We start from the raw sequence: 25134 nt of genomic DNA on the forward strand, positions 1-25134 counted from the left end.
ATATATAGTGTCATATGACTTTTTTAAATGTGCTAAGTGGGTAACCATAAAGTCTACTCAGGAAATAATACTCAAAATGTCCCTTCTTCCCATACCAGCCAAATTCACTGCCATAGGCTGCTAACATGGTCTGCTATGGAGATAAAAGCGATATGATAACCCAAGAGGCCAGAGTTGGAGCAGTAAGTGCCCAGTTGATTACACAATGAGGGGTAACAACAGTTCAAGGATTTTAAGCCAAAGCAGGTACAATGCGGGCTGGCTCCCACTAACCACTGAATAAAAGCCACTCGCCTAGAGGATGAGCCAACTCCCAGAATCTCTGATGTTAAGAGCTCTCCTTTTCTTCTTCCTCTACCTACCCTACCTCAAAAGGAAAAGAAACATGTCAATGTTCATGTTTTTTCCATCTCCTTTCCCTTCACATCAAATCTTGAATATATTCTCAATAGTGAAGTATGATAAGATATGTTTAACAGGGAAAAGAGAAAAGAAATATTAAGGAAGCAAAAGAAGACAAATTCATTTTTTAAAAGATTTTATCTTATTTTTTAAGTAATCTCTATACCCACCATGGGGCTCAAACTCACAACTCTGAAATCAAGAGCTGCATGTTCCACAGACTGAGTTAGTCAGGCATCCTAACAAATTCATTTATTTTAATATATGAGAATTTATATAATTTTATATAAGAGAATTTAATAATTCTCTTGATCTCCAATCAATTTTCTCTTTACAAAATCTTGCTACATGTTATGCAAATTTAGCAGCAAGAGACTGTTTTGGATGTACCAAAAGTTTTAGGATTAAATGTGGACTCACAGGGTAACCAATGACCTATGACCCCACAAATTCTTCCCTTACTTCTAAATTTAATATATGAGGCTGAGTAAAGCTCAGTTTCCTCATCTCAGAAAAAGAAATGATAACACGTAAGTCTGACCTACCTCTGGAGAATGAATGAGATCATGTCTACAAAATGAACTCCTGGGGAAAAAGTGTTAGATGAGTACTGAGTCTTAGACTTGCTGATCTTGTAAGATATAAAATTAAAATAGAATTTAATCTTTGAATATGAGAATTTCAGATTTAAAAATATGTATTAGGTCAGACATCCAAGAGTTCACCATCATGAATTTCTCACTCAGTGATAAGCAAGCCTGGACCCATCAATCTCTCTAATGTACAAAAAGCATGACTTCCCACTTCCTTTCACAACATATTAACAAAGAGGACAAAATTAAATTAAACTTTTTTGTAAAGTCTCCCTGACAGCAAAAGGGAAGACTACAGAGAAGAGGCAAAAACTAGACTCTCATAATCATATAATCATACATCAATAGCACAGCTATCTTCCCTACTTTCAAGGATTAGTATTCTTATCTAGTTTTCTTTCTGAAAGAAAAAAAAAAGCTGTAAATTTTCTGACTTGGGAAAAACACTTGAACATGACTGGTTAAGCTGTATTTTACAAAAGAGTTAAATTATGTCAATAAACATGGGAATGAGGAGGAGGTAATTAAAAAATAAAAAAGAAATCAAAATAATATGAATGAAAGAAACAGCAAAACAGGGACCTATAAGCACAGGATTTTTCATATTCCCTCATCTTATCACTCTTTTCTACCCTTTCTTTTTTTTACTTTTCTTCACTAGCGTAGGACATGATAGGAAGTAGAACTGGACAAGAAGGATAAACTAAAATCATTGTGTTTTGCTAAATAGATATTTATGATAGAAGTGGTTCTACATAAATGGGTAAGTAGATATATAATGGATATAAAATGGATTTCTATATATATATGGATAAGCATATCATGCAGAATAATAGTGCATATATCAATATGAAGTAATGAGAATTTTTAAACACTTAAGAATTTGTCTATATTAATGGACATCATCCTTCAAAGTACAGAAGTTATTCTAATTGACAGAGACCTAACATCTGGTCTGAGGTGTTATCCTAATAAGCAACTGGTAGTCATCAAGGTAGGAACTTAAAGAAATATTTAAATTCATATGTAATTGAATAAATAATAATTCTATACAATAAAAGGAAAACTAACAAAAATTCAGTAAGATTAGATAATGGAGAAAAGAAAAAAGAAGATGCCAAAAAGCCCTCAAAATTTATAAACTTGGAAAATTATGAATGTTAGTATCATTGAAAGAAATGGAGACATTACAGAGCAAGTTAGTAGCAAGAAAATGAAACCCATTTCAGATATGTTGCACAGATATTTCAAAGGAAACTTCAAATGGAATAGTTTAATTGACAGTCAAAGCTGAAAACATATTAGTGATAGGAAAAAAAATAAATCTCATCAGCATAGAATTGATATTAAAACTTTAAAAGTAGAAAAGCTATCTGAAGTAAATACAGAATAATAATACAGAATAATGAATGGAAGAAAGGTATATTGGCGACTGAACTTTAAGGATTATCCTCTAAGTTACCAAAGAAGCACCTTGAATTTACATACCTCCATTACAGTACTATACTCCAGTATAGTATGTGATAGTCACATTGTATTTTATTTTCAGAGCTACCTCTCCCTATGACTTCCTGTGGCAAGGTGGATGTTCAATTAAAGGTTTTCTGGATAAAAGAAAGAACAGTTAGGAAGCAGAGAAGAAAGTGAGCAAGAAAGAGAACATAAACCATTACAGAGGAAGTAAAACGGAGAGATTATCTTGATTACTTATTTCTCATTCCAACATAAATAAAACACCCCAAAATAAGAGCCTGTTTGTATACAAACAGAAGTATTCCAGATCCAGTGAAAAATACCTATACAATCCTGATAGAACAGACCGAAGGTAAAGAAAATTGAAGGTGGATGGCTCTACAACAGCACAGTTCCCCAAAGAGAGATCGGACCTTATTTTAGGCACTGAGAGACAACAACCAAGCAATGAAGAGAACAAAATAGTTAAGTGAATTCAGAGGCGTTCTGTTAATTTTATATAGATAAGTAACTTTTTTAACATCTGGAAATCTGATGGTTAATGAATCAGCCATCAGAGACTTTCTAACGAAGCTAATTAAACAGTGTAAAGACTTGTGAATGGACCAATTTAAAGCAGTTCATTATGGGGCACCTGGGTGGCTCAGTGGGTTAAGCCTCTGCCTTCAGCTCAGGTCATGATCTCAGGGCCCTGGGCTCAGGTCATGATCTCAGGGTCCTGGGATCAAGCCCCACATCAGGCTCTCTGCTCGTCAGGGAGCCTGCTTCCCCCCCACACCCCCCCACTGCCCTCTCTGCCTACTTGTGATCTCCCTCTACCATATAAATAAATAAATTCTTTAAAAAAATAAAGCAATTCATTAATAATGTTATAGGAATGCTAAATAAATAACCATAGTAATAAAGGCATAGTTAATGGTGCATAAACCAGGGAGCTAAGGCATTTAAATCTTAAACAATTTCCTTTGTGAGTTTCACTGAGTCATTTTTATTACTAATTAGTAAAAATAAATAGCATTATTGACTGGAGGTTAGTATTATGAGCCTGGAAAGTAGACAGGCTGAAGTTGGCTATTAAATGTGATTAACTATGATTAAATGACTCACTTTTTATTGTCTACTTGATACATAGTACAAAAAGTTAGCCACCTATACCTTATCACCAAGGATATAAAAATAAATAAATAAATATGCATAAAATTGCTGTGAGCTTTTAAAAGAATTAAAACTAAGTTACCATGACACAAACTATTAAAATTTTGTAACAGGTGGTTATTCCATACCCTAATTCAACTCAAAATCTTCTCTCCAAGTATTAACAGTGATAATAAATCCATTCCCTTGTACCTACAGAGGTTTTTCACTTTTTTCAAAGCACTTTCACAAATATTAATTGAAGAAATTGTATTAGGTACAATCTGACCACTGTACAGGCGTGTTAAGTATAGGCTTATGTTTCAGGAAATATTCCTATCTCTTCCTTAGTGCTAATAACAACATACTCCCTGTTACTTACATGGATTTGCACTTCTTTCAAAGCATTTTCACACATATTAACTAAAGCAGTGGCATTAAGAATGATCTTTCCATTCCTTGATCACCCAAATGGCAGAATTCAAAAAAGAAGAGGACTGAAGACTGATAAATAGGCTAGATGGTTTGAGGCAGTTAACTCACGATTCTTAAAGCTGGACTCAGGTTTCCCAAAGTCTTAGAATCAGAGCAAACTCTCCAGGACAATAAGCTGATTCTCCCTTTCTTCCACACATAGGCTTTGGGAGGCAGTAGAATTAAGTGATTAAAAGATCTAGGTCTATGCATAAGGAAGACACCAAATCTGTCTTGATCATCTCTATAACCCCTCCATGTCAAGCACAAAGCTAAGCGTATAGTTAATGATCAATGAATCATCATTATGATGATTACCACAAGGAGAACATTCTACTCAAGCTTTCACAGAATTTTTGTTATGGAGCTATTGCCCACCACAATTACTGCTTTCAAATGTGTGCACACCAAGAAGAAAATAAGATGGGGGAGCACCGGGGTGGCTCAGTCAGTTAAATGTCTGCCTTTGGCTCAGGTCATGGTCCAAGGTCCTGGGATTGAGCCCCGCATCAGGATCCCTTCTTGATGTTGTCTGCTTGGCCCTTTCCCTCTGGCCCTCCTCTCACCCCAGCTCGTGCTCACTCATTCACACACAAGCCCTCTCTCTCTCAAATAAAATCTTTTTAAAAAATAAATAATAAAAAAATTTTAAAAGAAAGGAATAAGATTAGAATCACAGAGCAAAAAGCTGAGGTCCATTAAGAATCTAGGATACAGGGGCACCTAGGTAGCTCAGTTGGTTAAGTGTCTGACTCATGGTTTCAGCTCAGGTCATGACCTCAGGGTTGTGGGATCTAGCCCTGTGTTGGGCTCTGCATTCAGCGAAGAGTCCACTTGTCCCTCTCCCTTTGCTCCTCCCTTTCCCTCTTTCAGATGAATAAATAAAAATCTTTTAAAAAATCCAGATTACAGACTACCAGAAAGCAGATTCAGAGAGCCAAGACAACATCAAAGGTAAAGGGAAATATACCTGTTGAGCTTTAATTTAGCAAGCAAACACTATTAAATCCCCATGCTTAAACTAAAAATTACTTCAGCAAACTGGTATAGCCACTCTGGAAAACAGTATGGAGGTTCCTCAAAAAGTTAATAATAGGGGCGCCTGGGTGCCTCAGTGGGTTAAAGCCTCTGCTTTCAGCTCAGGTCATGATCTCGGGGTCCTGGATCGAGCCCCGCATCAGACTCTCTGCTCAGCAGGGAGCCTGCTATCTCCCCTCTCTCTGCCTGCCTCTCTGCTTACTTGTGATCTCTGTCTGTCAAATAAATAAATAAAATCTTAAAAAAAAAAAAAAGATTTGCTTTAAAAAAAAAAAGTTAATAATAGAACTACCCTATGATCCAGGGCACCTGGGTGGGGCTCAGTGGGTTAAGCCTCTGCCTTCAGCTCAGGTCATGATCTCAGGGTCCTGGGATCGAGCCCCACATCAGGCTCTCTGCTCAGTGAGGAGACTGCTCGCCCCTCTCTCTCTGCCTGCTTGTGATTTTTGTCAAATAAATAAATACTAAAAAAAAAAAAAAAAAAAAAAAAGAACTACCCTATGATCCAACCACCAGGCTACTAGGTATTTACCAAAGGATACAAAAATACTAATTCAAAGGGATACATGCACCCCAATATTTATAGCAGCATTATCTACAATAGCCAAATTACAGAAACAGCCCAAATCTCCACTGACTGATGAATGGCTAAAGATGGTGTGTGTGTGTGTATAGTAGTATCACTCAATCATAAAAAAGAATGAAATTTTGCCATCTGCAACAATGTGGATGGAACTAGAGAATATTATGCTAAGCAAAATCAATCAGAGAAATACCGTATGATTTCACTCATATAGAATTTAAGGAAAAAAATGAGCATAGGGGAAAAATGAAAGAGAGGCAAATCAAGAAACAGACTGAAGAGAACAGGAAGAGAACAAACTGATGGTTACCAGAGGGGAGGTGGGTGGGGGGATAGGTAAAATAGGTGATGGGGATTAAGGAGTACACTTGGTTGGGGGCACCTGTGTGGCTCAGGAGGTTAAGCATCTGCCTTTGGCTCAGGTCATGGTCCCTGGGACCATGGGATCGAGAAGCCTGCTTCTCCCTCTCCCTCTGCCCTCCACTCATGCTCTCTCTCTCCCTCTCTATCTCAAATAGATAAATAAAATCCTAAAAAAAAAAAAAAAAAGAGTGCACTTAGTGCAATGAGCACTAAGTGTTACATATAAGAGCTGAATCACTGAATTGTACACCTGAAACTAATATTACACTGTATGTTAACTGGAATTTAAATAAAAACTTTAAAAAATGATAATTAAAAAAATTAAAATAACTTCAAAAAAGAAGTTCCAAAAGGGAAAATTATTTCCTATATGCTTATGTCCTTAGAGTCACTCATCTTGGGAGTTGCAAAAATAGTTTCTTCTTTTTCTTTGATATGACCAAGATAAAGGAAGGTACTTTGGTTTATGCAGTAATTGGGTTACTGGAAATGTGGATCTAAATAAAGTTTTTAATTGATTGCCTTTTAAAAAGCACTAAGAGGGCGCCTGGGTGGCTCAGTGGGTTGGACCTCTGCCTTCGGCTCAGGTCATGATCCCAGGGTCCTGGGATCAAGCCCCGCATTGGGCTCTCTGCTCAGCGGAAAGCCTGCTTCCTCCTCTCTCTCTGCCTGCCTCTCTGCCTACTTGTAATCTCTATCAAATAAATAAATAAAATCTTTAAAAATAAATAAATAAATAAATAAATAAATAAAAAGCACTAAGAAACACTGCCATTTTTTAAAGTTCAAAGGTAAAATAAATAAATAGTCCAATGGTAACATAGTTCATAAACATTTATAACATTACACTGTTCTATTGTATTTTATTGTTTCCCTATTTAACACACAGCACATTTTCTTAAAGTAATGACAAATATACAGTTAAAAAAAAACCCACCACAATCTACTTATATTCCAAATTTAATTGGAGATAATTTAAATTTAAATTTAATAATTTAAAAATTATTTTGTAGGGAGGAGCAAGATGGCGGAGGAGCAGGAGACCTAAATTTTGTCTGGTCCCAGGAATACAGCTAGATAGTTATCCAACCATTCTGAACACCTACAAACTTAACAGGAGATCGAAGAAAAGAAGAGCAGCAATCCTATGAACAGAAAAGTGACCACTTTCTAGAAGGTCTCTTCTGATTTGTTTAGTGTATATTCTTCTGGGGTCATTGTTACCCTTTTAGCATTTTGTTCTCTCATTCATCTGTTCTCCTCCAGACAAAATGACAAGGTGGAAAAACTCATCTCACAGAGAAAAACAAGTATCATATGATCTCACTGATATGAGGAATTTGACAAACAAGACAGAGGATCATAGGGGAAGGGAGGGAAAAATGAAACAATACGAAACCAGAGAAGGAGACAAACCATAAAAGACTCTTAATCTCAGGAAACAAACTGAGGGTTGCTGGAGGGAAGGGGGGTGGAGGGATGGGACAGCTGGGTGATGGACACAGCGGAGGGTGTGTGCCATGGTGAGTGCTGTGAAGTGTGTAAGACTGATGAATCACACACCTGTATCCCTAAAACAAACAATACATTATATATTTTTTAAAATATTTTATTTATTTATTTGACAGACAGAGACACAGGCAGAGAGGGAACACAAGCAGGGGGAGTGACAGAGGAAGAAGCGGGCTTCCTGCTGAGCAGGGAGCCCAATGCGGGGCTCAATCCCAGGACCCTGGGACCATGACCCAAGCCGAAGGCAGACGCCCAATGACTGAGCCACCCAGGCGCCCCTATATTATGTTAATTTTTAAAAAAATTTTTTAAATAAAAGGTGTAAGCTTGCAAGACAAAAAATTTTGTAAAATTTGTAAATTAACCACACATTAGGAAAAGGCCCATTGGATAATTTACAAACCACACAACTATAGAAGATAAACATGAAAGCAAAACATTTCTCAGATCATTTTGATCTCCTTAAAATAAATGTATATCCTTTTGCTTTAGATTATTCTCAAGTCAAAGGAAAGAAGAACTAAAACAAGGGTCACCAAAACTTCCTAAGTCACACCAACTTTGGCATGTGGAGTACAGTATTAAAACTGGCCAAGGGGCATCTAGGTGCCGCAGAGTTTTGGTTAAAGCCTCTGCCTTCAGCTCGGATCAAGCCCTGCATCGGGCCCTCTGCTCAGTGGGGAGCCTGCTTCCTCCTCTCTCTCTCTGCCTGCCTCTCTGCCTACTTGTGATCTGTCAATAAATAAATAAAATCTTTTAAAAAATAAAATAAAAAAAATAAAACTGGCCAAAACAATTTATAGTAAAGCCTTCTCCACACATTATTTCTTTGAGGTAGATGGAAACAAATACTTTACCAAAAATTTTATTTTGTATCTGGGATAATTTTGCCTGAAGTTGTATAGAGAGTATTCAGAGAAGCTATAGAGACCTAGTTATCTTGTTCATTCCTGTATCTATACAATTTTATACATCATCTTTCAGTAGGATTGCCAGATAAAATACAGGACAAAATACTGCATGGAACATACTTACACTACAAAATTACTCATTGTTTATCTGAAATTAAAATTTAAGTGGGCATCCTGTATTTTTATTTGCTAAATCTGGCAACACTATCTTTCAGTTTGTCTGTTTTAGAAAATACCAAATTCACTGCCAGGAAGAGACTTAATCTCATGAAAGTAGAGTGATTCTTTCTTTACCTTTTAGGAACTTCTTGAGAACCAAACCACCATAAATGCTTCCTGCAGAAGAAACTGTAAGAAACAGAATACAAAGAAATATCACAAACAATTAAGCAGATTTATCTAAAGAACCTAATGGGAGCCTAAAAACAGTTTATAGATACAGAACATAAAAAAGGTGACCACTCTGTAATGGGTTTACTAAAAATGGAGACACCAAAGAAGCATTATGAGGCTATAATAACTCTCTGGCAGCAGAATAACTTTTTGGATATGAGAACTAAATGGCAAGTCTTTTCACCTATACCCAATACCAAGACTGCTTCTTTAGGTATTACTATTCCTGAGAGAAAAGGATGATAGGAAGACTGCAAACTGTAGCTAGTAATCAGAATATATCATGCCAATAACCCACATTCCAGTATAAGATTCAATTAAAAACTTTGGCCCTTCTTTTAAATAATTTATTCTCTAGTAGAAAATATTAGACTATCAGGTAAGAATTCTTCATATCTAGAGTTCTAACTCCGAACATCAGAACATTTAAACCAACAATCTTTTAAAAAAATTTTTTTAAGTAAACTCTACCCCTCAGTGTGGGGCTCAAACTCACAACCCTGAGATCAAGAGTCACATGCTCAACTGACTGAGCCAGCCAGGTGCCCCTAGAGCAATGATTCCTCAGGGGAAGAGGATGAAAAATGAAGCAGGTACCTAAGCCCTCAGAACCATCTAGAGACTTTTTCTAAATTGAACATCTCTCCCCCAGAGAGTTAAGAATCTAAGAATCGCTGCTATAGGAACCAATAAAAATGTGTGTCTCTCTCTCTAGAAATGTGTATTCTTCAGGCAGGGGAAAGAGGCTGAGAAGAACTGAACTACAGTGAGAGGCAATCGTTCTCTAAATGTGTGCAGTCCAAATACAGTAGCCACTAGATACATGTAGCTATTTAAACTTAAATTTAGCTAAATTAAAACAAATGCAAAATAAGATTCGTCTGTCACACTAGCCATATTTTGAGTGGTCATTATAGCCAACTGTGGCTAATGGCTACTGCGCTGAACAGCACAGATATAGAACATTTCTGTCATCACAAAAAGTTCTACTGAAATTCTATTAGAACAGGGCTTTAGGGCACATGGGTGGCTCAGTGCATTAAGCCTCTGTCTTCAGCTCAGGTCATGATCTCAGGGTCCTGGGATTGAGTCCGGCATCAGGGACTCTGCTTGGTGGGGAGCCTGCTTCCTCCTCTCTCTCTGCCTGCCTCTCTGTCTACTTCTGATCTCCTCTCTCTCTCTGTCAAATAAATAAATAAAATCTTTAAAATAGAAAAAAAGAACAGGGCTTTACATTTCCAGATTTTGAATGATTCTAGACAAATGGTATTTCAAAAGGCCTGAGCCCACGTAGCACAAAATAGTCAATAAAAAATAATCATTCCAGCAGGGTGTGTGGGTGGTTCAGTGGGTTAAGCTTCTGCCTTCAGCTCAGGTCATGATCTCGAGGTCCTGGGATCAAGCCCCGCATCGGGCTCTCTGCTCAGGAAGGAGCCTGCTTCCCCCTCTCTCTCTGCCTGCCTCTCTGCCTACTTGTGATGTCTCTCTGTCAAATAAATGAATAAAATCTTAAAAAAAAAATCAGGGCGCCTGGGTGGCTCAGTGGGTTAAAGCCTCTGCTTTCGGCTCAGGTCATGATCCCAGCGTCCTGGGATCGAGTCCTGCATAGGGCTCTCTGCTCAGCGGGGAGCCTGCTTCCCTTCCTCTCTCTCTGTCTGCCTCTCTGCCTACTTGTGATCTCTGTCAAATAAATAAAATCTTTAAAAAAAAAATCTTCTCAGGGTGCCTGGGTGGCTCAATCAGTTAAGCATCTGCCTTCAATTCAGGTCATGATCCTGAGGTCCTGGGATGGAGCTCCACATCAGGCTCCCTGCCTCTCCGTCTCCATCTGCCACTCCCCCTGCTTGTGCTCTCTCTGTCAAATAAATAAGTAAAATCTTTTTAAAAAAATATTCTCTTTTTTCTTAACATTCCTCACAGGCACACACTGGTTCTAACTCGAGAGTGGATCACTGGGACAGGGATGGCAGGTGGTGGCAGGCCTACACTAGTGATTACTGAGGAATTGAACATTAATAAGAAAAAAAAATACAACCTATATACCTCACAGTGCATCCATGATATTTCTCAATTGCATATGTCAAACTGTCTCCTCAAACATTCTTTTTTAATTTTAACAAGTACCATATCAACTATTGTTGAAAATGGGTCACTTTCAGGGCACCTGGGTGGCTCAGTCAGTTAAGCGGCTGCCTTCAGTTCAGGTCATGATTCCAGGGTCCTGGGATCAAGTCCCGAATTGGGCTCCCTGCTCAGTGGGAGGCCTGCTTTTCCCTCTCCCTGCTGCTCCCTCTACTTGTGTGCGTGCTCTTTCTGTCAAATAAATAAACAAAAATCTTTAAAAAAAAAAAAAGAAAAAGAGGGACGCCTGGGTGGCTCAGTTGGTTAAGCAGCTGCCTTCGGCTCAGGTCATGATCCCAGCGTCCTGGGATCGAGTCCCACATCGGGCTCCTTGCTCCGCAGGGAGCCTGCTTCTTCCTCTGCCACTCTGTCTGCCTGTGCTCGCTCGTTCTCTCTCTCTCTCTCTCTCTGACAAATAAATAAATAAAATCTTAAAAAAAAAAAAAAAAGAAAATGGGTCATTTTCAGTGAATGTACTCAGAGAGCAATTATCCTGCCTGCTCCACACCCCTTCCAGCCCCCAATTTTCAGCTATCCTTCTAATGTCTCTGTACTAAAGTAATGAAGAGCTATCCTTCAAATACAAAGATAACAATACAGACTTATTTGTAAAACATCATTTTTAAAGCAGTAGCATTCCCCAAAATTTCCTCTAAGGAACAGAAAATGATTTAAAAAAAAAAAAAGAGCTATGAGGTCAAATGTTTGGGAAATACTGTATACTATTGCTCATTTTTGAAGATTCATAGTCTACAGTGGCATATCAAAAGTTTTAAGAAGATATAATGAAACTCATTTAATGGGGTTTTTTTTCAAGACCAAGTGGGGAGGATGGGGAGTAGAGGGAGAGAGAATCTTAAGCAGGTTCCACACCCAGTGCAGAGACCAATGTAGGGCTCACTCTCACAACCCTGAGATCACAACCAGAGCCAAAATCAAGAGTCGGTTGCTCAACTAACTGAGACACCCCAGCACCCCTCATTTGATTTTCATCAGCATTCCCCAAATTTATATGAATACATAACTCCTTCCTCATAGCTCATATAAACATACTGTAGCACACTATGAAAAACACTGCAATAAATAATATGTTAAAGACTTCAGCAATTACTGATAGAAAAACAATATAGTGATCTCCTCAGTTTCTCATAGATGGGTCATTCAAGCAATAAAATTTGCTCATGTTGTGAGTTGAATTTTGTGCCTCTGAAAGAGATTTTGAAGAACTAAGCCCCAGTACTTGTGAATATGTCTTTATTTGAAACAGGGTCTTCACAAATGTAATCAAATTAAGATGAGGTCATACTGGTTACGGTGGACCTAAATCCAATTGGTGTCCTTTTAAGAAGGCTACATGAAGACATAGACGCAGATAAACACAGAGGGAGACTATCCCATGAAGGCAGAGGCAGAGACTGAAGTGATACGCCTACAAGCCAACACCAAGATCTTGCTGGCAATCACCAGAGGAAAAGAGAGAGGCATGGAATAGATTCCTCACTCAGAGTCTCCAGAAGGAACCAACCCTACTTAGACCTTGATTTTGGACTTTTGGCCTCCATACCTGTGAGGGAATAAACTTATTTTATGTTTGTGGTACTTTTTAATAGCAGCCCTAGAAAACTAATACTTGGTTTTTCCTCATCAGAGATTTCACACCAAATATACCACTTCATACTTTCAAGCAAAGATGACTAAGACTAAGGGGCGCCTGAATGGCACAGTTGGTCAGGCATCATACTCTTGGTTTCAGCTCAGGTCATGATTCTGATCACGGTCATGAGATAGAGCCCTGTTTGGGGCTCCACGCTGGGCATAGAGCCTGCTTCAGAGTCTCTCTCTCTGCCCTTCCCCAGCTAGCTCTCTAACTCCTGCCTCTAAAATAAATAAATCTTTAAAAAGATGACAGATTGAACATACCCATTATTTCTACCACCTCCTAAAACTGCAATAAAACAACAGAAGGGGTATTTTTTTAGAGGAATAAACCGACTAGGACAGAGAAGAAACAAAGATGATGATATTTAAATTCTAGAAACTGAAAAGCAGAAGGACAAGTGGGATAGGATTCAGGGGACCTTAGAAACTGAATTATAATCCAAAAAAGAGAAAGGCCAAGAAACAACCCAAATGATGCAACAAAATCCCCCAAAGGTTCAGGAATGGTAGAATCAGGAACCTTTGGAATTAGAGGTGGGATGGGAGCTAAAATAAGAGAGTTAGTTGAAAAAATGAGTTTAAGAAGTAGTCAGGTCTTTAGATGCTTTCCTCCACTAGCATTCTAGGGACTGACCCTTCCTAACCCTGGCAGGCGGTGGAGAAAGGGTTATCCTTTGATAAAGACAAAGCATGGGTTTTTGAGTTGAGGACCAAAGTTGTATTAAAAATAACTGGCCTGAATGAACATAAAGACTAAATGCTGAAATACCTCTCTTACCCCTCCATCCCAGAAGATTCACAGTCTGGCTTTTTCTCTACCTAGTGAGAGGCTATGAATTTACACATAGAAAAATCTAGTAGAATGCATATTGAATGTTAATTAGTAATTATCTCAAGGGATGAAATGACTAGAAAGTCTCCCTTTCCGTAATATATGTGTCTGTAATGTTGGAATGTTTTATGATAAACGTGTACCACCCTTCCTTCTACCAAAAAATTATGAAAATTATTACATAAAGATGAGAGACAATAAAGACAATAGAAAGGTCCCTATAGGGGCGCCTGGGTGGCTCAGTGGGTTAAAGCCTCTGCCTTCGGCTCAGGTCATGATCTCAGGGTCCTGGGATCGAGCCGTGCATCGGGCTCTCTGCTCAGGAGGGAGCCTGCTTCCTCCTCTCTCTCTGCCTGCCTCTCTGCCTACTTGTGATCTCTGTCAAATAAATAAAATCTTAAAAAAAAAAAAAAAAGAAAGGTCCCTATATTTCACATGGTCTGAACAAGTCCATGAACCTCAAAATGCCTATGGAATTGGGTTTTTTGCCAAAAGCTACTACTATGGCTCAAGTCCTCCACTTTGAGTGAAATCAACCCTGCTACCTTGGCCAGTTTATTGGATTAGAGTCAATACATAAATTAACACAACCATATGCAGACCAGCATCACCGTAGCTATCTAGCTAACCAAAACTCTCTTATGCATGGTGGGAACTCTGTCCAGTCAGAATGGAGTTCATGCACCGTAAGAGCAAACCAACCTATCATATTTCTCTCAAGGATGTTTACTGCTAGTACCCAAAGAGAAATCAGGGCATTCCAGTTCAGTGACACAATGTCTTGTAGAGTCTAAAGTACTATTCAGTCTCAGCTGGTACTCAGGATGACTCCCCTAAGGCTGACAGGATAATTTCATCCCCAAATATCCTTCAGTAAACCTAGATACACTCACACACAAAACCAAACAAGTTATTGCTTCAAAAGCTGAAGAAAATTAGTTGTTCCAGGGACACTCAATGCATCACCTTTCCCTCAAGAGTATATGCAGAAATAATGAGGGGATAAGAGCCAAATGGAAGGGGCGCCTGGGTGGCTCAGTGGGTTAAGCCTCTGCCTTCGGCTCCGGTCATGTTCTCAGGGTCCTGGGATTGAGCCCTGCATTAGGCTCTATGCTCAGCAAGGAGCTTGCTTCCCTCTCTCTCTCTCTGCCTGCCTCTCTGCCTACTTGTGATCTCTGTCTGTCAAATAAATAAATAAAATATGTATTTTTTAAAAAGAGCCAAATAGAAAAGGTTTATTTTCAAACTAACTACAAGTTGGGATTTTTAAGGTATGCACCATTCATCATTTTATTTCTTCTCCTTTTTCTTTATTTTGGAAGTCTCTCTTCCAACTACCAAAGGCTGGACATGTAAAAGAGGATAAAATTCAATGTAATGTAATTTTGCTATGAAAGAGGAGGTTAAAACCAAGAGCAAGAAGGAGACAGTTTCTAAGAATTCTTAAGCCAGTAAAATAAATGGTCTTCTGATAAGAGTCATTGTACTCACCTTTCCTGTATAATACACTTGTAAATCTATCACCAGATACCTGTTACATAATTATTTTTTTTAACTATGGAATAACCCTGAAGTGATAACGTGGCAAAAGATTATGACTAACTTAAAATTTTAAGTTAAATATAACAAATCAGGGGGTTAAAGCCTCTGCCTTCAGCTCAGGTCATGATCCCAGGGTCCTGGGATCGAGCCCCACATCGGGCTCTCTGCTCAGCGGGGAGCCTGCCTCTCTTCCTCTCTCTCTGCCTGCTTGTGATCTCTCTCTCTGTCAAATAAATAAATAAAATCATTTAAAAAAATTTTTTTAAATATAACAAATCAAAACAAAGACAGAAAATCAATATTTCTTCATCTACTTACTAGTTGTTACACAATGAAGAGTATTTGCTTGGTGTCTAGAATTTAATGCTTCCATGGAAATCACTAGCTGTCCTTCTAGCAATGCTCCCTTTGATGTTCCTGCTGTTTCACACTTCCAGTGAATTATTAAATATTTCAAAATCTGAAAAGGGCACAATTCAAAGAAAACAAATCTTTAGAAATCCAGGTTATATCAAATTTGTGATACAGTTAACAATCTTAATTTCCAAAAAATATTCTTGCTTGCAAAATGTCAGGTTTAGATTTTGTTCAGAACAAAGCATTGTGTCTACACAGAAGAAATAACTAGAAAAGTGACATAAGAAAGGAAACAGGAAATTAACACAATGCCCAACAAGACAGGAAATGGAGACAATAAATTGCTTTATTCAAAGTGTAAGTTCATCTGGAAATAATAATTTGGAAAAATTAAGTAGGAGTTTGTTTTTCCTGTTTCTTTTTTTTCTCCCCAAGTAAAAACCAATATGAAGATTATGAATAAGACTGGCATCCAGCTATGAATCATCTTTACCTTTCATTAAATCATCATTTCTGAAGATCAGAATACAAGTTAAGAGCACTGGCTTCGGAGGCAGATGCCTGGGTCTGAATCCCTGATGTGCCATGTGACCTTGGGCAAGTTATTTAACTCCACTCTACCTCAGCTTCCTCATTTACCAAAATGAAGACAAAACTACCAGGTATGGCTGCTGTGAAATGTAAACAAAGTAAGAGCAAAGTGCTTAACACGGTGCTCTGCGTATATAATAGTAAGTGGTTAATAGACATTAGCTTTTATTTCGAATAAGTTCATCTGCAGTGAAGACTGCACACAATGTAAATTTTAAGGTTTCCAAGATGTCTAGACAAAACATTCAATCTTGATGAGACAAATTTAAAATACACTGTATTTAACTCTATCACTTATGAAAGTACACTCTCACTTCCACACTCAGGTACCACAGGGAAAATTACTACCCCTTTTCTTTCTTTCTTTCTTTTTAAGATTTTATTTATTTATTTGACAGAGAGACCCAGCAAGAGAGGGAACACAAGCAAGAGAAGTGGGAGAGGGAGAACCAGGCCCCCACCCCCACCCCGCCCCGCCCAGCAGGGAGCCCCGAAGCGGGGCCGATCCTTGGGATCAGACCCGAGCCAAAGGCAGACGCTCAACGACTGAAACACCAGACGCCCCAACTACCCCATTTCTTAAATGCAAACAGATCTCAGTAAGAGACCTGGGGAATGAAGATCCTAATGTGTACCAGAGTTTATAAAAATGGTTTCCAGGCGTTCCTGTAATCTAACCCCTTCCTTCACACACCGTCGGACGCAGGGTGCTCCCCTCTGTTAAGATTTTCCCGCACTGTCTTCAACCGCGAGAGCGCGGTTGGGAAAAGAACACTGGCCTGGGAGTCAGAAGCCCTCGGTTCTAGCCTAGCGTCTGCCGTCTGTAAAATCGAATCCCCCAACTTCCTTTGAGCACAACGGAGGAGGCAAGAGGACCGGGCGAACTCTCGCGTGCCTTCAGGTCAGCCCCGTCTGGGCTGTGGTTCTGTTCTGCCTCGTTCCCCTTTCAAGACCAGTGGCTAAGAATCGCATCAGGTGGCGGCTGCAAGGTGCCGCCCCGGGAGAACCCACGTGGCGTGGCGGCGCCGGGCCTTCCGCCCCACCCCCCAGGGCGGGAAGGTTCTCGGGCCCGCGGGGTGGTCGGAGCTCGGGGAGGCTTCTGCCCCGGGGCCATCCACCCTCCGACGGCTCGGGGCCCCACCCAGGAAGGCGCCCCACGCCGTGGCCCACCGGCCGGCTGCACTCGACTCTCGCTCACTCCCACTGCGCCCGCACTGCTCCCGCCTTCCGCCCGGAGCTGCCCACGCGACCTTCGTGCGCGCCCCCTCGGCCCGGGGCGGGCGGGGAGGGGGCGGGCCCGGATGGTCTCCACGCCCTACCCCGGTCCGCTAACGCCTGGCCAACACTTCAGCCTCGGTTTTCTGGGCTGTCAGGTGGGGCGTCCCCCCAACTGAGGGACTGTTCCTCCCTGCGCAGGGGCCCCCTCATTCGCTCCTCACAGCCCCGTGTGGGGCCGGCGGGCTTCCACCGAAGCACCTCATTCCCACGTCAGGCACCGCCAGACCCCATCGCCCAGACTTCGCGGACCCCTCACAAAACCCTTCCCAGAGTGTCCTCTGTTTTCTGTCCCTCCCCGGCATCACCTCGCAGACTGCCACGGCCGAGCCCTCCATGGCGTGGGGGCAGCAGCAGCAGCAACGCCCACCGCCGGCTGCCAGCCGGGACGTCGACCTCCGCGGGCGCCCACGCCCGGCCGCTCGGCGTTCTTCCCGCCCGCGCGCGCGCGCCCCGCCCACCGGCCCCCCGCGCTTGCGCACTTCGCGCCGCGCCGCCCCCGGCCGCGAACCTCCGGGGCTTGCCAGGAGCGGTGAGGAGGAGCTGGGAGCCGCGAGGGCCCGTGGGCGAGCGGGAGGGCCGGCCGCCGAGCTGGGGAGAACCCGCGGGCGCCGACTGAAGCTCGAGGCGAGCGGGAATGAGGCCAGGCCAAGGCTCTCCTTCCTCCGGAAAGAGACTTTCCCACGGTCCCGCGGAGGAGCAGCCCTTAGCCGGGAGAAGCTGGTGGGGCCCGGTGCGGGATCCCCAAGCCGGTTCTTGGCTCCTGAGCGGCTTCTCCTCCTACGGGGGCTGTCCCGAGTGCTCTAGGCCAATCTCTGGTTCCCAGATTTAGCAAATAAAAATACAGGATGGCTAATTAAAATTGAATTTAAGATTTAAAAAAAAAATTTTTTTTAAGCATACATCTATCCCATGAAATATATGGGACATACGTATACTAAAAAATTATTCGCTCATCTGAAATTCAAAACTGGGCGTCCTGTATTTTATCTGGCAACCTGCCCCACGCATGTCCCCAGCCTAATCCCGACCTGGAAGGGCCCCCGCGGGGGGAATAGGCCCTGCCCCACGTTTGGCTCTGCACTAACTATGCCAACCGCAGCAGCTGGCTTTCTCGGGCTCCAGCTGACAAGACAAGCTCTGGGGTTGTCGGAGTGTTCCCGGCTGGAAGGATGGTATTACTCCAGACCAGCTGCTGGACTCTGGGCAGGTTCAGGGAGGGATGAGGTGAGCGGGGCTTGAGCCCAAACTGATAATCTGGCAGCTGGCTCCCAGGCAGCTGAAAGAAACAGGTGAGAGAGATTCCTGTGTGGCAAAGAGTTGCCCAAGGAGAAGGGTGGGACAGGGTGTTGGCTGCTGTCCTTCAGGGGAAATTCTTCCACCCCAGCTCCAAGAAGCCAGGATTGGGCAGAACAGATGGGGGAGCTATCAGAATGCCCGTCCAGTATACAGCCTTCCTGCCACTCCAAAGAACATGTCTGCTGAGACCTGAATCTTGGCCAGTCCATGCTCAGCACCACTGACCACCCTCTCCATCTCAGTGGCTCACAGTAGACCTACTGGAGAAAGGTGGCTTTTATTTCGGGAAAATTCATCATAAAACCATCTCAGACTTGATAAGAGAGCTGGCATTCGGGGAATCATTGGAACCTGCCTCTCCCTTTCACTCTCCTCTCTCCAGTGTTCCTTTAGGCAAAGGAGTTGCCAGGGAGAAGGGAGCTCACATTTGCTGAATGACTGCATGTTGTCTGACACCACTGGCTCATTACACAAGTTTTTTCACTCTCACAAGTATCTTGTGAGATACTTACTATCTTCACTATGTTCGCTATCGATCAGTGAGGAACCGAGGCTCTGAGGATGGCTTTTCAAAGCATTTCCCCTAAAGAGTCTGGCTCAGCAGGAATTGCCCCACCTTGAGAGTGGCATTGGGAAGGAAGGGTGGAGAACAGTTTCCAATGTAGAAGTACTTCAGATGAGTTGGTTTTCCTGGCTTCCAGCCCTTGGCCTTGGAGTGAAACTCAGGGATGAACCTGCAGTGGAACACCCAGCACTATCTTAGAATCAGAGGAGGCCTGACAGAAGGCCAAGGACACAGTCACCTTCCAGACTGGATGTAGGCAGAAGTGAGGAAAGGAACCTTTGATATGAGGGCCTGCCATCAGGACTTCCGTAGTATAAACTCTCGCAGTTAGGCAAGCTTTTTTTTTTTTTAAACATAGTCTCCATGCCCAACTTGGGGCTTGAACTCATGACCCTGAGATCAAGAGCCCCACAGTCAACTGATGGGGTTAGTCAGGTGCCCCCTTTAGGCAAGATTTGATGCAGTCTTAACATTTGGTGGGCGTTTACTCTGTGCTAAGTGGTCTTCACTTTTTCTTACTTATCTTAAGTAATCCTCCCAACATTGTATGGAAGGTGTTGTCCTTGTTTTGTAAAACATGAAGATGAGGTTCCAAGAAGAGCTTGTATGACAGTGAGTCGTAAATGACAGGGCCAGAATCTGAAACAAACAAGATCTCTTAACACCTCTTTCCACTCCCCTACAGCTACCCAGTACATCTCCCACTTGAATATGATTGCCTGTCTCAGAGTTCTATAGTATGGGAACATTAACATTACCATGAAAATCCAGCCCCTCCATTCAAAAACTAAGGAGCCAATGAACTCAGATGCCCTTCTCTACCGCAAACTAAGGTATGAATGAGCCACAGCTCCCAAACCTTCCCTAAGCCATCACTGGGTGCCCCCATCCTGCTGGGGGTCTAGTAACTAATACACTATTGGGCTCCACATTGTTAAAATTGTTTTTACTCAGACCCCATCCTCAGAGCAATAGTATGTCAGAGTCAGAAGGGGCTATAGAGGTAATCAACTATCTTAAATAGATGAAAAAATTTGAGGTCCAAAGACATTAAGTGACCTGCCCAGGGTTAAGGTCACCTTAGTCAACCAGGTCAGCCAAGGAACTTCTGGAAGCCGCTCTGGACATTTTCAGCCATGGTGTTCAGGGTCTTAGTATCAGTGTCTTCAGGGGGCCGGTTATCCCCAGTCCTTACACTAGTGCCGTATTAATTCTGCTCGTATTCCTCTGCCCATCTCAGTATTTGAAATAGTGTAGCATGTCTGTTTATTTGAACATCCTGTTTATTCTGAGAAGAAATCCCCTGTCTGGATACAAGAGACCCCATCTGAAGATTCTGAACCAAGCCCAAGGATTTAAGTGGAACCAAGAACATCCTAAGAAATGCTGCCACGAACAGTGACATTTTAGGAACTGCCAAGCTGTCTTTCCCTTTCGAATGCGCCCTCTCTGTGGATATCTTTCCTAGACACCTCTTAGGTCTACCTTGTGCTTAGGCTCCCTGAGAGCATTCTAAGGAGGCCCTGGAGAGATTGACGATAGGAACTTAAGTGGAAAATATCCCTGCGGTCCCCCTTATGAGGCTGATGCAAAAGTAAATCCATTTGAGAAGTCTATTTCCCCCTGGGAAACTATTAAAAGAGGCTGTTTCCCATACACGCAATAGGAAAGGGTTAACTGCTTCTCTCGGGTCCTGAGCCAAGTCTGTCCCCCACCGGTTCCCATAACCGGGTTTCCTGAAATGGAGCAGGTCCCAGGTGCCTCTCCACTAATCACATCCTTGGAAATGGGGCCAGGAAGCTCAGATTAGCTCATCCCTTCACCTTCTTGAGGCCTTCTCCACCTGGAGCACAGAATCTGGGGCAGCTTCTCTACTCACCTCCCTCTGCTATCCGGGGTCAGACAGGGATGTTCTCGCAGAGGTATGTTAGGTTGTGGGCACTGGTAGCCATAGTGGTGCTGACTTTTGTGCCAATTCTTGGACTACACTGTTTGTCCTTCCTTATTCTGAGACTTATGGGGAAAGGAACGACTCTGTCCCAAGACAGTACTAGAGTTTGTATAGCTAGAGTGTTATTTTCCTCATCCCGTTTCCCGATGTTTCCTTCCTCTACTTTTAGAATGACTGTGATACCAGATAGCTTCCTGGTTTTCCTGGTGACAGTCCCCCTGTGTACACAGAGTCTGATTCCTCACCCATCAGTAATAGGTTCCCGGGCCAGCCCGGGAGATTTCATTCCTTCCCTGTTAATGCCTAATTTCTACTCTTCCTAGATAACCAATAAAATCTATATCACACAGCTCGTTCTGCTTTCTAATTGGCTTTTAAGTTTCTCTCTAGGCAGGGTTGGGTTTGTCCCGCTAGCTGATGTCCACTGGATGGCAGATATTTTTTGTGGCATAGAGACCTTAGGAATGGAAAGAGCAGTGGGATCTGGTCACATATGGCTGAGTAAATCTATTGATCCAGAGGATCAAAGGCCAGAGGATCACGTTTATTCGAAAGACAAGTAGAGTAACTGGAAAAAAGATTCTTCTAGAAGCCACATTCAAGAGGAACTGGCTCCACGAGTTTAGTCTTGGTTCCATCTTTGTCTGGTTCCAGTGCTCTAAGGACTTTACCAGCCATGCCGGTGTATGGAGTCTTTAAAGCTAGTAATATAGAGCCTTGGTGAGGCTGATTTTCCCTTCATCTCCGAAGCTGACTTGATGTCCTCCGTTCTAGCTTTAAGGCCACTATCATCTTCTGTTTCTTCAACTTCACTTCTCGCCAGCTGAAAAGAGGCTGTGGGATCAAAAGACTAAAAGGGCGAGGATGTCTGAATTCTTTTCCTATTTAACCACTCATTTCCAGTGTTGTGTTCTAGTTTTCCTCAACTAAAATAGGAAAATTATCCCAGGAATATAGTTAAAATAACATCTGTGAAACAATTTGGGAGTCTTGGAATCCTTACTTTTTTAAGAGTTTTTAAAAAGATTTTATCCATTTATTTGAGAGAGACACACACACAGTGAAAGAGGGGACACAAACAGGGTGAGTGGGAGAGGGAGAAGCAGGCTTCCCACTGAGCAGGGAGCCCAATGTGGGGCTCAACCCTGGGATCATGACCTGAGCCGAAGGCAGACACTTAACCGACTGAGCCACCCAGGCTCACCTTAAGATTTTTTTTTCTAATCCTTAAGTAATCTCTCCACCCAACATGGGGCTCTAAACTTATAACCCCAAAATCAAAAGAGTTGCACATTCTGCCAACTGAGCCAGGCAGGAGTCCCTACACTCTTTAATTAGAGGAAATCTTAGAAGTCATTTAATCTAGTATTTCCCAACCAGAGGAGCAATATTTTTTTTTCCAGTTCATTTCCTTTATCCCCAACCCTCCTCTGAACAGCCTCCCTCTACCTCCTTCCTCAACCCTTGGTATCCAAGGTAGAGAACTGATCTAGTTTGCACAATATATTTTGTGTGCTTAGGGTTGTGAAACACTGCCCTAATTCACCTCCCTGTTTTATGTAATAGTCATTCCAACAGTCCTGACAAGTTGATATCTTGCTTTTACTTGAATACCTTGTGTTGGGAAATTTGCCACCTCAAGAAGCAGCCCATTCCAGTTTTGGACAGCAGTGGTTTGGTAGGGAGTTTTCCATTATATTGAACTGAAACTCCCCCACTCTATCTTCCACCCGTTGGTCCCAGCTCTGCTCTTTGAAATCACAGAGCAGTCACCTAATCCTTTTAATAAAGGACAGAAGGGAAATACCCCGGATTGTTATTGTTAACTTGTCACAATGGTTCAGACCTGGCCTGAATGATTGTATTACACATGTCCTGTGCTTTGTACACTAGCTATGTTCCTAATGCATTGTGTAAATCTAGTTGTGTGTGAATCAAATTGTTTTAGACACACTGAGAAGCTGACTGTCTCAAAGAAACCCTGTTATTGCTTCTTTCATAGACTGAAGAATTTTGTTGTAGTGCAAAGATCTTCCCCACTAAACTTTTATGCAAATCTAGATTTTCATACATGACATTTTACTTAAGGCGAGATTTGCATGCATACAAAACAAGTAAAATAATGATAATAACAATAGCTAACATTTATTGAGCCCTAATGTGCACCCGAAACACACTAGTTAATTTATCACCACAATTCCTTTAAACTTATCCCCTATTTACAGATGAGGAAACCGAGGCTTAGCGAAGTTACATAACTTATCCAAGATCACAGAATTAGAAAATGATGGACCCAGATTCCAACAAGTCCATAAGACTCCAGAGTCTTAACCACCAGGAAGTTTCAGATGCCAATAATAATTGAAATGACTGGCTACTTAGCTGTGTACCTACCTAGCTGTTTGCCGCACAATTAGGCTGCAATACAGAAAATTGACCTAAGACGTTTCCAGCTTCAAAGATGTACACTAAGTCTACTCATTTCGGGTTCTGGCACCCAAAAATGTACTCTTTGTAGGTTTCCCACACAACTCACATTTCTCAGTGCAATTTGATCAAAGAACTCCAAAGACTTCCCTTCAGCTGTTAGTATGAAGCAGATGCTGCCAAAATTTATTTCAGGCAGATGGGTGTGATCAGACACTTTTTCAAAGGATTTGTGTATTCTCAAGGCTTTGTGGCAGAAGCTTCTTAGGAGAAAGAAGTGGTTCGTTATTGACAGGTAAAGTCAAAGGTACTGGCATCGTGGCTGATCCCAGTCTGCTCCTAGACGGGCTGAAATCATTCGAACGTGCTTTTAGTTCCAGTTTTTAATTGTATTTAGGGTTGCAAGTTAAAAATAGTTGGGGAGGGATGATCCATAAATAAAATGATGGTTTGAATTCAAACTGGACGAAGACAAATGGATGTAATACTTCCACGTCCTCAAATCTGTCCCGGTGTCTCCAGTTTAGTCACCAACAGCAGGCACACACAACGTTGCTCAGCTCAGAAGGTGCCCCTCACGGCTCCTAGAACCTTTTCTCCACTATATAAGGGAGCTCCGGGTAGTAGTCTGTCCTCTGTGCCCCTCCTCCACGCACCCCAGCATCAGAATACCCGGTTTGACTTGACACTTTATCTTGACTCATCTGCAGACTTTTGCTTTCAAATACATGATCATTCTTCACAAATCTTGCCCCCAGCTGGTGTTACACAAGCTTCCTGGTCCACGTTAGTCGTCTGCAGGAAATCAGGTCAGTCCTTGTAAGGCACCAGGACTCTCCTTTACAAGTCCACCTTTCTGACCTTTACTTTCTACACCAGGCTTGTTTATAACCTCAAGTCATAGACCCAGGTGAAGACATATGCAATTTTCTGTATTTCTTTTTCTTTTTTTTTAAGATTTTATTTATTTGAGAGAAAGAAAGAGTGAGAGAAAGAGAGATCACAGCAAGGGGGAAGGGTAGAGGAGAAACAGACTCCCCTCTGAGCAGAGAGCCCAATGCGGGCCTCCATCCCAGGACCCTGGGATCATGATCTCAGCTGAAGGCAGACACTTAACTGACTGAGCCACCCAGGCACCCAATTCTCTGTATTTCTTAACCTACCTCTTCAACCCCTATTTCTACTAATGGCAGAAAAATAATGAACTTTGCCAATTCCAGACAACTCAATCTTTCCAAGTTTTAAACTCAGTCTCTTAGGATTCTCTTTTCTTCTCCCCACAGTGTTCTAGTTGGTGGTTCACATATCATGCTGACATCAGGGAGGGGCATCAAGGTCAAGTGCCATCTTCTGTTTCTCTTGCCTCACTTGATTTTGGCCATTGGACTCCATTGCCACTGCACCTACTACGGCGTTCCCTGGTGAGTGGATTAGAAAGGTACAGTGACTGCTTCATGAGGAGCTCAGTGGCTCCCATCTCAGCTCTTCCTGGTACTACTGAGTCTCCATCTGGCCCCTGGCTTGAGTCATGCAGCCCTCAGCCTCAACTGGGAGGTTCGCGCCCCCCCCAACTCCAAACCAATCCTCAATGGGCACCTGGCTCTCAGCTCACCCTCACACCCCTCTCAGGGGCTGGACA

The 25134-nt window shown here is 42.1% G+C and overlaps 1 protein-coding gene across 1 annotated transcript in view; it reads right to left on the reverse strand.

The window, feature by feature from the left end:
* The window catches only part of TOP6BL (TOP6B like initiator of meiotic double strand breaks), a 110100-nt gene extending 92385 nt beyond the window's left edge, over window positions 1-17715 (reverse strand). The window contains exons 1-3 of the mRNA XM_080815379.1: window positions 17562-17715; window positions 15349-15490; window positions 8778-8831 (exon numbers count right to left, since the gene is read on the reverse strand). Coding sequence (XP_080671505.1) covers window positions 8778-8831; window positions 15349-15490; window positions 17562-17591 — 226 coding nt within the window. The 5' untranslated portion in view covers window positions 17592-17715. The remainder of the gene's footprint in view (window positions 1-8777; window positions 8832-15348; window positions 15491-17561) is intronic.
* Between the last annotated feature and the right edge of the window lie 7419 nt (window positions 17716-25134).

The sequence above is a fragment of the Martes martes genome, assembly GCF_963455335.1.
Source record: "Martes martes genome assembly, chromosome: 10".
Taxonomy (NCBI): Eukaryota; Metazoa; Chordata; class Mammalia; order Carnivora; family Mustelidae; genus Martes; species Martes martes.